At 37.8% G+C, this 14,977-nt stretch overlaps 2 protein-coding genes across 3 annotated transcripts in view; one reads left to right on the top strand and one right to left on the bottom strand.

Annotated features, from left to right (window-relative positions):
* Positions 1-14,977, top strand: part of GPATCH2 (G-patch domain containing 2) — a 473,250-nt gene that overhangs the window by 97,060 nt on the left and 361,213 nt on the right. The gene's annotated exons all lie outside the window — the stretch shown is intronic.
* The window catches only part of SPATA17 (spermatogenesis associated 17), a 238,168-nt gene that overhangs the window by 55,883 nt on the left and 167,308 nt on the right, over positions 1-14,977 (bottom strand). Inside the window, exon 9 of the mRNA XM_055583760.1 lies at positions 6,969-7,104. Within this exon, the coding sequence (XP_055439735.1) occupies positions 6,969-7,104 (136 nt within the window). The remainder of the gene's footprint in view (positions 1-6,968; positions 7,105-14,977) is intronic.

Below are 14,977 nucleotides of genomic sequence, written 5' to 3'. Positions count from 1 at the left end.
GTCCATAGCGTCACAAAGAATCGGACACGACTGAAGCAACTTAGCATGCATGCATGTATACACAGTAAGTGTGTGGTATAGAAAGCCGTTTGAAAAATACACGTGATTTGATTTACACATTTATACAAATACATTTATATAAAATGCCTAAGATATGCAAAACTAGCTATTGCTCAGGAATACAAATATGCAATAAAAGCATAAAAGCAAAGGAAGTATTTAAAATTCAGGATAGCAGATCTCTTTTGTTGGAAACAGAAAAGATGGAATCATTGAGAGTACCACACAAGACTTCTAAATAACAGAATGTCTTCTCTCTAAGCCAGGTAAAGATTTCATTAATTTATTATTTTATAAATAATATTCTGGTATTCTGTATCATCTTGACACATAATAAAGATATTTTTTAAATGTACAAACTATTATGTATAAAATAAGCTATAAAGTTATACTGTACAACACAGGAAAAATAGCCAATATTCTACAATAACTATAAATAGAGCACAACCTTTAAAAATTGTGAGTCACTATGCTGTACACTTGTAACTTATATAATACTGTACATCAACTACAACTTTTAAAAAAAAAGCCTTAAAAGCCAAAAAAAAAAATTCAACAGAATAAAACATATATATATAATATACAAAAGTTTGGTGCATTAAAGAACAGAGTTAATATAAAATAATAAAGATTTCTGCAAAAATTTCACAGCAAATTAAAAGCTAACTAAATGAAGTACATAATAATAGAACCAATCCCCTTTAAAATAATTCCACAGGATTAATCATTTGTTATTATATCTAGCAAAAATATTTCCAATATTTGAGATAAAGTATCAGTACTTTCAGAAAACTGGAGGTTTCAAGAAGCCTATGACCTAAAAACTCTAGATTAAAGATGTTAAGATCTTTTTAATGCATAAATGACCTGGGGAAAGATTAAGGGGATTCCTTGGAAGAAAGAACTGACAAGAAAGTGCATTCCAGTGAGTGTGATAGGCAGCTTATGTCACATGGTATATTCACATCCATAGAGTTCCAGAGTCTGGGCACAATACGGCACATGATCAAGAAATAGACATTTGGGCCTTGGGTACAGCAAGAGGTTAGACCAGAGAACAAGGTATAAAATCCAGCATTCCTGAAAAATAATATTTTCAGTACATGAAGTAGAAAAAGATCCTATCCCTAATAGAGACTTTGAGCATATATAACCATCTCACCCTTGGATCTGAGTTGAGTGGAAAAAAGTTAAGTTCAGGAATCACATTGAGATTAAAAGCTGCACATCTAGGGCAAGCGTCTTACCCAGGGTGATGTAAACATTACAGACCTCAGAAGGAAACGTTTGCCATAGTCTCTCCTGGGCTGTACAGTTATTAATCTAATGGAGCGATCTCTCAATCTCTTTGTGACAATTTTATTTTATTGTCACAAAATAAAATTTTTAAAAAAAACCGTTTACCATGGTTCTTATAAAAATGTGTTACATTACGTTTGCTCATCACTCAAAGGTATTATTTTAGACTCAAACACAAACTGAGTACTTAGGTTGATGTTGTTTAATCGCTAAGTCGTGTTTGGCTCTTTGCGACGCCATGGACTGTAGCCTGACAGGCTCCTCTATTCATGGAATTTTCCAGGCAAGAATACTAGAGTGGGTTGCCATGCCCTCCTCCAGAGGATCTTCCCGACCCAGGGACTGAACCCGCATCTCCTTCATTGGCAGGCAGATTCTTTACTGCTGAGTCACCAGGAAAGCCCACCTAGGTTAATAATTAAAGACTAATATGGTCAGTTCTAATCTACTGAAAATCTTGGAAACATCACTGCATATATTAATATCATATTTATTCATGAATTAAAATTAAAATCAGAAACTCTTGAACTCATTTTTAAAACTATAATTGAAAATTTCCACACAATGTAACAAACCTATCTGAAACAAAATATTGATGAAAAAGCTAAGGAAGTGTAAATTTATACATCTCAACACTACACATCCAAACTATTCTATAGGTTAAACACTATTTTTCAATACAGTATAACACAATAGTGGTTCTGTCCTAAAGGCATAATAAACTAGAGTATATGCAAAAATGCATGCATATTCAAATGCACAATACTTTATAATAAAAAACTGTATACGCTTATATTTTCCCTGATGGTTGCTGACCTCTGGAATTCAGGTACAAGGATAATCAGAGGGAGAATGCTGAAGAACTTCAGTCCCAGATATATCGTCAGAGAGACAGAAAAAGCACTTAAACTGGATATTTGATTATTGAAGACCATCCTCCTAAGCAAAATATTTTCCCTCAATTACACTTAATTATTTAATTGTTTACATTTGCTAATGAAACGAAACAACAGAAAACAAACAACTGTCGGGGGCTGTTTTCAGCAGACACATAATCATCCATCAGCGTGTACAGAAAGATTCTTAAAATTATATGAAGCTGGTCTGTTTAAAGAGAAAGGCATATTTTATCCCAATCAATGCATAAGAGTAAAATTATCCATAACTGAGGCCTGTTTCTCTGATGTACAGTTCAGCTGTAATGATCCCCACACACTGCTCCTGCACATCAATTATGATAATCATAATCACGGTCGTTGAGCTGGGTGTTCATTATTATCAGGATGCTGGTGACAGCAGATTCAATCACCGGGTGCCATGGGCAAGCAGTCACAGTCCCACCCAAGTTTCTGCAGACAGCGACGTGCCACATTAAATCTATGATGTGTTCCACATCCCACTCCATTCCAAACGCCGTCGACGGTAAAGGTCAACTTTATGTTCTGTGCAATATGCTTAGGCTCTCTAAATTAATTCTTTGGAGTACTAGATATTTTTATGCTTTGTAGCTTAAAAAATTCTGTTTAGGACCAAAATGCATGTGGAAATAACACAAAAGGGCTGATCTACTGCTGTAATTCACCTATAATAAGGTGTAGGAGGAGAAGCTCTGTCAACATGAACCATCTTAAAAGTCTCTTCTTGAATTTTGCAAATAAGGGAAAACATGAAGTGGTTCCTTTATAGTCAGTTGTCCAAAATGCATATGAAACTCATTCTTATTCAGATAAAGGCCTGAGACTATCATTTCTGCTTCAGTAAATATGAACATGTTTGGATGTTTTGACAATCAAAAGAATGTTTTTAGTAGAACATTTTTTCTTGGCCAACTCTTTTAGACCTAGTCAGATAGATGAAATTAATGGTGACTGATAGATTCTCCTTATTTAATTTCATTTCTCTTTCAGATATTGAGATCAGCGCAACAAAGCTATAAATACAAAGTCTTTAGGTGAACTTAAAAAAAGTTTGACCATTTAAGACACAGACCTAGAATCTAACAGTTAACTTGGAGCATTTTACAGTTAGATAAAAGAAATATGAGTAAGTTATATGATATGTATACTTTATTATTGATTTCCATAAGTTAAAAAAATGATATATATATTATTTTTCATTATTGATTTTCATACTGTCAGGAAAATTATATTATTTGCTCTTAATCTGCTGACTTTGTGATGTCTTTATATACTGTTCATGTTAAAAGCATGAAAATAAAACAAAAATATTAAATACTATTTATTAACTGATTTAATATGAACATGATTAGAGAAAGAAAACATTTTACTTTTCTCTCAATGTATACCCTTTATCTTAGTTGTATAACAAATGGCCTGACAGTTACAACCTCCATGCTTAAATAAACGAAAGAGAAAAAAATTCTCCAGGCAGACAAGCTTAAAACATGATGCAAAGAGTGGAGAACAGGAACCAAATATATTTGTTTCTTAATTTCAGTAAATCTAATGCATTCAACTAAATCTTATGTGTATTTAAACGTTTGTAAATAGTCCATCTTCCAATAGAAGCAGCATAAAACTACACCAGTCTTTTCCCTCTTCAACATTTTGAACTCAACAACTCACTAAAACAATCCTTCATCTACTAATAATCAATAAGTTGTGGTCTCATGTCTCCAAAATCAATAAACGAAGTTTTATCTAAAATAAAGAAAAATCAGCGGGCTTTTCATCATTTATCGGGCAGATCACTGAGCAGCAAGTCAAAACATAAAATATTTTCATAGAAACAATAGAATGGCTACCCTTGTACTTTGTAGAATCTATTGGCTACACAGGAATAATTTGTCAATCTAATAAGGTTATTTTAAGAGATCAGAGGAAGCGGAAAAGAAGGAAATGAGGAATAAAATTAAATTTGCATTTAATATCTTTCTATGTGGTTTTGTGCAAGTGGATTAATGATTTATTAAGACATAAGGAATCTCTACACTTTCTTAGTTTTCAGGATCTACAAGAATGATTATTTGTCATTAACTTTTCAAGTATGCATACTTTCGAAAAGTATACAGAGGCAACAATGATTCCTCCAAAAGAACAAAATAAACTTTTTTTTTTTAGTGAATATCCAAGAGTCTCTATAACTTGATTAATCTAGTGAGATGAATGCATAGTCTTGGAATATGTCAAACATATGAATAAACCCATGGCATAAAACCCAAAAGAACCATATTATTTTAGGAAAGAAACACTGGTGCAAGGATTTTTCTTATACTGAAGTAGCACAGTGTCTGAAGAAGGTAATGGCACCCTACTCCAGTACTCTTGCCTGGAAAATCCCATGGATGGAGGAGCCTGGTGGGCTGCCGTCTATGGGGTCGCACAGAGTTGGACACGACTGAAGTCACTTAGCAGCAGCAGCAGCGCAGTGTCCTAAGGTGAGTCATTTACATTTTAAAGAAATGAAATGAGACTTTCCTTGAATTAAATAGAGTGGTGACGGCTTAACAGCAAAAAATAAAATTCACATCAAATAGAAAAATGAGATGTAGATCACATTATGTACATTCAAAATATAAAATTAAAAGGTTTAAAAATCATATTTACCCTATATTCTGAATGGCTGCGTATTAGGTAAAAAACAAATGCCTGACATAGTCTTGCTATGGATTTTTTATGTAATAATATTGTTATCAACTTTCAGGTTTATCAGTCAGTGGACAAGATTGAACTACTCACTGTACACATTCCTTATGCCATGGAATTACTGTTTAGTGTTCTGGAAGATCATTTAAAAACAAAAACAAAACAAAAAAAAGACTTAGCTACAAAAGAAAAAGTGACTTTCCAAGGAATCCAAGCATGAATTCCCTTTGACAATGCCATTATTTACAATGTCCTTCAAAAAGAACTTTTCTTAGAATTTGGTAAAGAAAGATCTCATTTCCCTTAAAGGTCTAACATGTTTCTTTCACTTGAGCAGTGAGGATGCCTCTGCAACTTTTGTTCTCTGCATCTTAGATACCAACAGGTTGCATTTCCTAAGTCTCTGACCACCATAGTCACGTGCAAGCATGCTCAGTTGCTCAGTCATGTGAGACTCTTTGCAACTCCATAGACTGCAGCCCGCCTAGCTGCTTTGTCCATGGGATTCTCCAGGCAAGTATACTGGAGTGAGTTGCCATGCCCTCCTCCCAGTCCCCCTTTATTTTGTGGGCTTAGGTGCTCTTCTCATCTAAGATTGTTTCCCCTTGTTTAAATTTCTAGAATATGGCCTATGTTATATTTGCCACTTGACACGGTGCCTTCGGGGTCTTTCCTGGTGGCTCAGCAGTAAAGAATCACCTGCAGTGCAGGATACATGGGTTTGATCCCTAGATTGGGAAGATCCCCGGAAGAAAGGCATGGCAACCCACTCCAGTATTCTTGCCTGGAGAATTCCATGGACAGAAGAGCCTGGCGGGCTATAATTCATAGGGTTGCAAAGAGTTGGACATGACTGAAGCAACTTAGCACGCACGCACACAAGCAAGGTGTCTTAAATCCTTTTGGTAGGAGACTGTGTGTAAATGAATAAATCCTCATTGACAGACTACTAATAGAAACAATAGGCCTGGTAGTGTATGGCATTCAGTAGCTCTAGGCCCTTTCCAGAATATAATTTCCTGCTCCACTTTATCTGTATAATTTTGATATGAGTAAGTTTGAGTTTCTAATTGCTAGACAATAGGTTGCTGCTGCTACTGCTGCTAAGTCGCTTCAGTTGTGTCCGACTCTGTGCAACCCCATAGATGGAAGCCCACCAGGCTCCCCCGCCCCTGGGATTCTCCAGGCAAGAACACTGGAGTGGGTTGCCATTTCCTTCTCCAATGCATGAAAGTGAAAAGTGAAAAGGAAGTCACTCAGCCATGTCTGACTGTTAACGACCCCATGGACTGCAGCCTACCAGGCTCCTCCAGCCATGGGATTTTCCAGGCAAGAGTACTGGAGTGGGGTGCCATTGCCTTCTCCAGACAATAGGTTAAAAACCCAGTAAGAACTTTCCTTGTTACCTCCTATTGTGTAAGACATGTAGGTAGGTGTTTTCCCATTTTAGAAATTTTAAGTGCTAGCAACTATAATTCTGGAATCCAAAAGTAAATATTTATCTGCTTTTTCCTTTTCTATGTCATATATATAGATAGGATATCACATATATCTCCCCTTCCTTCTTTCCTTCTTCCCTCTTACCCTCCCCTCCTTCCTTTTACCCTTCCTTTCTTCTTCCTTCTTTCTTACATACCTATCTACATATACACGGAGGTTGAAAGAAAGCAAGGAAGCACTCATCTCCATGCCTAAGAGTTAGCTTACCTCTATTCCACAGATTCAGACTTGACCCTAATTGGCTTTGCCAAAGCTAATGATCCATGCCATTGACCACAGGGTGGCCAAACCATAAAACGCAAGAACACAACAAGAAAAATCCACAAAAAAACTTAAACCTCTTACTGACACAGTAAGCTGCACTATCTTCCTATAAAATAGCTAAAAATAATTCTGTAACCATGAAGGTGTTAGTTGTAATGAGAGTATATTTGCTATAATCAGTGTCCACTTTTAGCCTTTTCAAAGAAACATTATTTTCTTTTTAATGTTGCATTGACTCACCTTGTTACAGATCCATCTCTTAGGATTTTCATCTCGGAAATGTTGAGTTCCATAAGCATCAGGACCATATTTGCTTGATAAATGCATTGTCGGGACGTATTTTTTGTTTTTATGATAGGAAGAAAATGGCAAAAACCTGAAAGAACATTAAGGTAATTGTCTTAATTTGATTTGTAGAGACATTTGACTAAAAAAAAAAAGAATTTAAAGAAGTCATTAATTATAGGGAAAATAACACATGGCTTGGAATCACAACACCAGGTCTTCACTTCAATCTTGGCCACTGACTATCTCTGTTACTAACTTCTGTGTATCTTCATTTCTTATTCCACAAATGGAGACACTAAAATTTTACAGAATTTTGTGGGTCTCAAATATTTGCCAAATATAGAAAATGTTATTTAATTAATTAATTGTGCCAAGTAACTCAAAACTCATCACATAAGTAAAAATGCCCTTAATAAGATGGTATTCCCCAAATGTAAAGGATGGCTACCATTGGCAACTCTCATTCACATGGCAATTCTCATGTGAAGAAATGGGCTTTCTTCACATCTTAACTTACCCAAATAATAAAGGCATTCTTGGTACAGAATATGGATAAAGAAGCTTTTGAGTCAGTCAGACCTATATTTGCATCTTAGCTTTGCCCCTGCTATCTGTGTTCCCTCATGCTATGGAGTAAACTGGAAGGAAAGTGTTAGTTGCTCAGTCACATCTAACTGTTTGAGAATCCATGAACTGTAGCCCACCAGGCTCTTCTATCTATGGGATTTTTTTTTTCCAGGAAAGAATATGGAGTGGGTCATCACTCGCTTCTTCAGGGGATCTTCCTGACACAGGGATCAAACCCAGGTCTCCTGCATTGCAGGCAGATTCTTTACCATTTGAGCCACGAATGAACAACTTAATATACACGAAACCTAACATGGTGCTGAAAACAGTAAGTATTCAATAAATAATGGTATTGCAAAAGTAGAAGTAGCTTATTGTTATAGCTCTCAGTATCGGCACCGCTATCATCATCGCCATCATCATTATCATTATTAGTTTTAATGTTTTGATCAGCATAAAAATAAAAATTTTAAACTCTCACAGAACATCTCAGATTATGATACATTTATAGTGTAACCTGATGAATTGTTTAATCCCTCATCAAACCTTCTGAAATAAGAGTAAAGGGATTTTTTTTAAAGTTATAAGTTCATACGAAAGAGGACAAAAGAGAAAAAACAGAAGAGGAAAATGCTAACAAATTTTTGGCAGGTGGAATGCAGATAGAAAAGTCGAGTTCCAAAAGAGGAAGAGGCCAAAGAGAAATTATGCCATTAGTCCTGCAGAATCCTGGAAGATTCTGGAAGCTACTGCAATGGGGGAGAGTGAAGAATAAAGTGGAAAACAGGTGAGAAACCTATGCAAACCCCCAGGTTTCTCTCCCAGTTCATATATTCATAAAAAGAATGTATTCTCAGAAATATAATATCAGAAAGCTCTGGGCATAGGCAGGCCAGAGTGAGGCACCAAATGGAATATATGAATTCTAATTCAAAGATTACTCACTGAAGTCTTCCCTTGCTCCTCTTGAAGTGACCTGGCAGCTTGACTAAAAGATTTCAGAAGACTAACTGTTTCTTCTCAAAAGATACTGAGAGTTCCCAGTGCAACAACTTCAAATATCAACATTTGGAAATTTCTTAATTAAAAGGTCATATCCCAGTGTCTGTCAGTCAAATAAGCCACTTTCACACACAAATACACTTTTAATCTGATGGTTAGAGTTTCCCTTTTAATATGAATTTATAAATGGATTGTCATTTGGGGAAACTACCAAGATGGAGGGCTTTCCTAGTGGCTCAGATGGTAAAGAATCTGCCTGCAATGCAAAAGACTCGGGTTCAATCCCTGGGTTGGGAAGATTCCTTGGAGAAGGGAGTGGTTATCCATTCCAGTATTCTTGCCTGGAGAATTCCATGGTTTAATGAGGCATTGGCTCACACGGTAAAGAATCTGCCTGCCAGTGCAGGAGAACTGGGTTTGATCTCTGAGTTGGGAAGATCCCCTGGAAAAGGGAATGGCAACCCACTCCAGTACTCTTGCCTGGAGAACCCCACGGACAGAGGATCCCAGTGGGCTATAGTCCATGGGGTCACAAAGAGTCGGACACGACTGAGCAACTAACACCAAGATGGAATAAAAACTCATATCTAAATATAAGAGATAATCTAAGAAGAAACATATAATATAGGAAAGAGGAGTAAACATCAGAAAATTTTAATTAATATAATCAAAGGAGACATGGTATCAATAATATTAGAGCTAGATCCTGTTTTAAATACAAGAAACTTTTAGAGGGAAAAAAGCAAGCTCTGGGAAGTAAGTATTTAATTTACGACTAAATTAAATATTCTGCCAAGAAAAATACTTTGAAATTCATACACAGAAAAAATGAAATAGAGGTTAAACAAATTTGGGGGCAGATGTTGATATTTTCACATATATTATCTTATTTAATTAAGACAAGGAAAGGGCCTTTTTAAAAATCCCAATTCAATTGAAATTTCTCCCATTATATTCATGAATTTGTTTAAAAAATAATAAGCTTAGGAAATGTGTTATTTCATAAAGTTTCACACCTCTCTACAATTTCTTTTTAATGTTTATTAGGAAATTCCTTTTAAATATTTTTCCGAAGAAAATACCTTCTACATCTATTTAAGATAAAAAATAAACAGAACACAGAGCTTTGAATATACAAAATTCCACAAGCATGTGTTATATATGCCCTTGGGAAAAGAGCTCTCATGTAAGACAGATTATGGTCCTTCCAGTGCTAATTTGCACATGGGATGGACAACACTCACACAAAAAATTAATGTGGCCCCAATGTCCCTTAGTATACAGAGGGGGTGCTGTGAGCCGGCTGCTGCACTTACACTTTTTATCACTTCTGAATTGCATTTTAATAGTGCATTTTTCTTTTGTGTCTGGGCAAAATTTGCTTTCTCAAGAGACTGGATGGCTGAAAAGATAGGGCTCAAAGACTAGGTATTTCCGTGCACATGAATTAGTTTTAATTCCATTGAGCCATAATGTTTCATTAGAGAAACATGTAGTGCGTATTAAGTGCACATGTGTACGTGTATATCTGTATACATAATGAAACTATTTAGATTCATTTTATAAATAAAATTTAAAAATATATCTTCAAATTCAGAAGATATTATTTAAGTCTCAGATAGATTGCTCTATAAAAGTACAAACAGCTATGAAAACCCTAAAAATAAATTGAGCTTTCAATCAAAAGTTTAGACAATGATCAACTTTACTTTTAAAATGGTATCTTTTAACAGTTTTAAATATATATTCAGATGTGCTTTATTCTTGCAGAGAGTACTTTTCAATACACTGAACATTATATTAAAGAAGAAGGTGTTATGGGTTTGCCTATTAATTTTTATAATGTCCTCAAAGACACAGATCTGGCAGAAATTCTTAAATTCAATGTGGAGATACAGTGGTATATACAAATAAGTCATTACTTGAGTGTCTGCAGAGTTAGAAAAGAATTGATAGAGGTCTCAGGAAGCAAAAATTAAAATTAATCAACATATACAAAATATTGGAGAAGGAAATGGCGATCCACTCCAGTACTCTTGCCTGGAGAATCCCACAGACAAAGGAGCCTGGTGGGCTACAGTCCATGGGGTCGCAAAGAGTTGGACGTGACTGAGCGACTAACACACACATACAAAATATATGGAAGTGAGTTAGAGAATGAAAACGGTTGCTGAAGAAACTGAAAGGGGCTCAGCATAACTAGAAAATTGAGTTCTTTATGAAGGAAGCAAAGGAGATCATGAACAGCTTTACAGCAGAGATGAGATGGCCCTAGGAGACTATGTATAGAAATATATTACAGATCTTTATAAATTGTGAAACATTTTTCTCCATATATATTGATTGCCCAAAAGAGTAGTTATCCAAGTCATGAGGAACCTTGACTTAGGTAAATCATTTCAAACTGGGCATGGAGATAATGGTTCATAGATAGCGAGACACATAGCTAGGGAACAAGTCTCAAATACCTGTTCAGGTTTCAAACATGTCCTAGAGAAACCTTCTCTCTGTTAAAGGGTGACTAATGAAACATATGTATTAAGCTCAAAGCAGGATTAAGGGTACTTTATTACAAGTTAGGAATTTGACTCCAGATAACAATAAATTCTCCACTGAGTTATGCAAAGCATGTGAATTAAGTCTTTTCGCCTGGGCTAGAGGCAGGAAAAAAGAGCCAAGTAGACCAAGTTTGAAAGCAGAGTGCATTTTGAATGCAGAGTTCCAAAGAATAGCAAGGCGAGATAAGAAAGCCTTCCTCAGAGATCAAGGCAAAGAAACAGAAAAAAAAAAAAAAAATAGAATGGGAAAGACTAGAGATCTCTTCAAGAAAATTAGAGATACCAAGGGAACATTTCATGCAAAGATGGGCACAATAAAGGACAGAAATAGTATGCACCTAACAGAAGCAGAAGATACTAAGAAAAGGAGGTAAGAATACACAGAAGAACTGTAGAAAAAGATCTCAGTGACCCAGATAACCACGATGGTGTGATCACTCAACTAGAGCCAGACATCCTGGAATGTGAAGTCAAGTGGGCCTTAGGAAGCATCACTACGAACAAAGCTAGTAGAGGTGATAGAATTCCAGCTGTGCTATTTCAAATCCTGAAAGATGATGCTGGGAAAGTACTGCACTCAATATGCTGGCAAATTTGGAAAACTCAGCAGTGGCCACAGGACTGGAAAAGGTCAGTTTTCATTCCAATCCCAAAGAAAGGCAATGCCAAAGACTGTTCAAACTACTGCACAATTGCACTCATCTCACATGCTAGTAAAGTAATGCTCCAAATTCTCCAAGCCAGGCTTCAACAGTATGTGAACTGAGAACTTCCAGATGTTCAAGCTGGTTTTAGAAAAGGCAGAGGAACCAGAGATCAAATAGCCAACATCCAATGGATCATCAAAAAAGCAAGAGAGTTCCAGAAAAACATCTACTTCTGCTTTCTTGACTATGCCAAAGCCTTTCACTGTGTGAATCACAACAAACTGTGGAAAAATTCTTCAAGAGATGGGAATACCAGACCACCTGACCTGCCTCCTGAGAAATCTGTATGCAGGTCAAGAAGCAGCAGTAGAATCAGACATGGAACAACGGTCTGGTTCCAAAATGGGAAAGGAGTACGTCAAGGTTGTATATTGTCACCCTGCTAATTTAACTTATATGCAGAGTACGTCAAGCGAAATGCCAGGTTGATGAAGCACAGGCTGAAATCAAGATTTCCAGGAGAAATACCAACAACCTCAGATACTCAAATGACACTGCTCTTACGGCAGAAAGCAAAGAAGAATGAAAGAGCCTCTTGATGGAAGTGAATGAGGAGAACGAAAAAGTTGGCTTAAAACTCAACGTTCAAGAAACTGAGATCATGGCATACAGTCCCACCACTTCATGGCAAATACATGGGGGAACAATGGAAACTGACAGACTTTATTGTCTTGGTCAAAATCACTGCAGATGGTGACTGCAGCCATGAAATTAAGACGCTTGCTCCTTGTAAGAAAAGCTATGACCAACCTAGACAGCATATTAAAAACGATAGACATTACTTTGCTGACAAAGGTATGTCTAGTCAAAGCTGTGGTTTTTCCAGTAGTCATGTATGGATGTGAGAGATGGACCATAAAGAAAGCTGAGCACCAAAGAATTGATGCTTTTGAATTGTGGTGCTAGAGAAGACTCTTGAGCGTCCCTTGGACTGCAAGGAGATCCAACCAGTCCATCCTAATGGAAATCAGTCTTGAATATTTATTGGAAGAACTGATGCTGAAGCTGAAACTCCAATATTTTGGCCACCTGATGGGAATAACTGACTCATTTGAAAAGACCCTGATGCTGGGAAAGATTGAAGGCAAGAGGAGAAGGGGATGACAGAGGAAGAGATGGTTGGATGGCATCACCAACTTGATGGACATGAGTCTGAGCAAGCTCCACGCATTGGTGATCGACAGGGAAGTCTGGCGTGCTGCAGTCCATGGGGTCACAAATAGTCAGACATGACTGAGTGACTGAACTGAACTGAACTGAGAGCAAGTTTGTCCCCACATTTATAACAGAGTTTGTGTAATCTGACTTGTGTTGAGTCTCATCAGCTAGCAAAAATCAGAGATGTGATGAGAGGTGTGATAAGAGATAGGGCAGATGTTCCCCTGGGGAGAGGAGCCTTTCTCTTTAACCACTTGTCAAAAGGGTAAAGGAAGGGATGGCCAAAGATTCTCCCAACTGAGAGCAACGTCAGGCCAGCACCTGAATAATGGGGTATACTAATAGGTCAGGAGAAACTCTGGAGAGAGGTAGCCCTCATGGAATGTGACCCTGGGTAGGACCAGTCACCCCAAAGAGCAGCATTCGCCATCCCTGAGCTGAAGGGGGTGGAGATGGGGGAGAAGAGGAGGTGAGGAAGCCAAAGAGAGATGTCCACTTTACCTAGAGGCAGCTCCTTACAACACAGAAATGAATATTCAATTCTGGGCCTGTATTATCAGATAAGCAAATAATCAATAGCAAATACTAGGGAATTTGAACTGTGGTGTTGGAGAAGACTCTTGAGAGTCCCTTGGACTGCAAGGAGATCCAACCAGTCCATTCTAAAGGAGATCAGTCCTGGGTGTTCTTTGGAAGGACTGATGCTAAAGCTGAAACTCCAGTACTTTGGCCACCCCATGCGAAGAGTTGACTCTTGGAAAAGAATCTGATGCTGGGAGGGATTGGGGGCAGGAGGAGAAGGGGATGACAGAGGATGAGATGGCTGGATGGCATCACTGACTCGATGGACGTGAGTTTGAGTGAACTCTGGGAGTTGGTGATGGACAGGGAGGCCTGGCATGCTACAATTCATGGGGTCGCAAAGAGTCAGACACGAATGAGCGACTGAACTGAACTGAACGGAACTGATTCATAGTTAATTCAACCCACCATTGTGCCTTGTTCAGTCATGTCCAACACTTTGCGACCCCATGGACTATAACCCACCCAGCTCCTCTGTCCATGGATTTCCCCAGCAAGAATTCTGGAGTGGGCTGCATTTCCTCCTCTGGGGATCTTCTCAACCCAGGGATTGAACTCATGTCTCCTGTGTCTCCTCCACTGGCAGGCAGAGTCATTACCTGCCGAGCCATTGAGAAAGCCCACCAGATATGTCTTAATCTGATCAATAGTCCTGTGTTTAGACACTGTGAGTATAAAAAGGTGAATAAGCAGAAGCCTCATCCTAAGACCCTTAAAATCTAATGAGGGAAAGAGCAAACAGCTGTACCAGTATACAAGGGGAGAAAAACAAAGTTTCATGATAAAGCAAAAACAAAAAGTATGGGAACAGAAAGCACTGGGGAAGTATCTAATCTGTTCTTTAACAGATGGGTCAGAGTTCACTAGGCAGAAACGAAAACCGCAAAAGAGGACGCAAAAGTCATAGACCGGTATGAGTATAGGCTCAGAGGTAAAACTTGGAACCCACATGTGGGGTCTTGGATGTATGTAGTTCGTTGGCCTTGACAATAGAAATGATGCTCTTCATAGAGTGCTTATATTGGCTCCTCTCAGAAGAGGTGAAGCTTCTGCAGCCTTATCTTATCTTCCTTGATATCTCTGTGGAATACTGTCCTCAGTTACTTTATCCTTTGCTCACAGATCCTATCACCAAACTCTGTAACTGTCTCTAGGGCTCTGTGTGGCCCCCTCTATGAGGGCAGACTTGCCCACAGCATGTTGAAGGCTGATCCACACTGGGGACAGAGGAAGGGTGGCCCATTCCTCTCTCTCAAAACTATGCTGCTCATTAATACCAGTTTTCTAGAACCTATCTCCAGGGAAGGAATGGAGATGCAGCTATTGAGAATGGACTTGTGGACCCAGTGGAGGAAGGAAAGAGTGGGACAAACAGAGGAAGAAGCAT

Source organism: Bubalus kerabau, chromosome 5 (assembly GCF_029407905.1).
Source record: "Bubalus kerabau isolate K-KA32 ecotype Philippines breed swamp buffalo chromosome 5, PCC_UOA_SB_1v2, whole genome shotgun sequence".
Lineage (NCBI taxonomy): Eukaryota > Metazoa > Chordata > Mammalia > Artiodactyla > Bovidae > Bubalus > Bubalus kerabau.
Note: the sequence above shows the minus strand (reverse complement) of the source record. Positions and strands in the feature narration are given on the sequence as shown.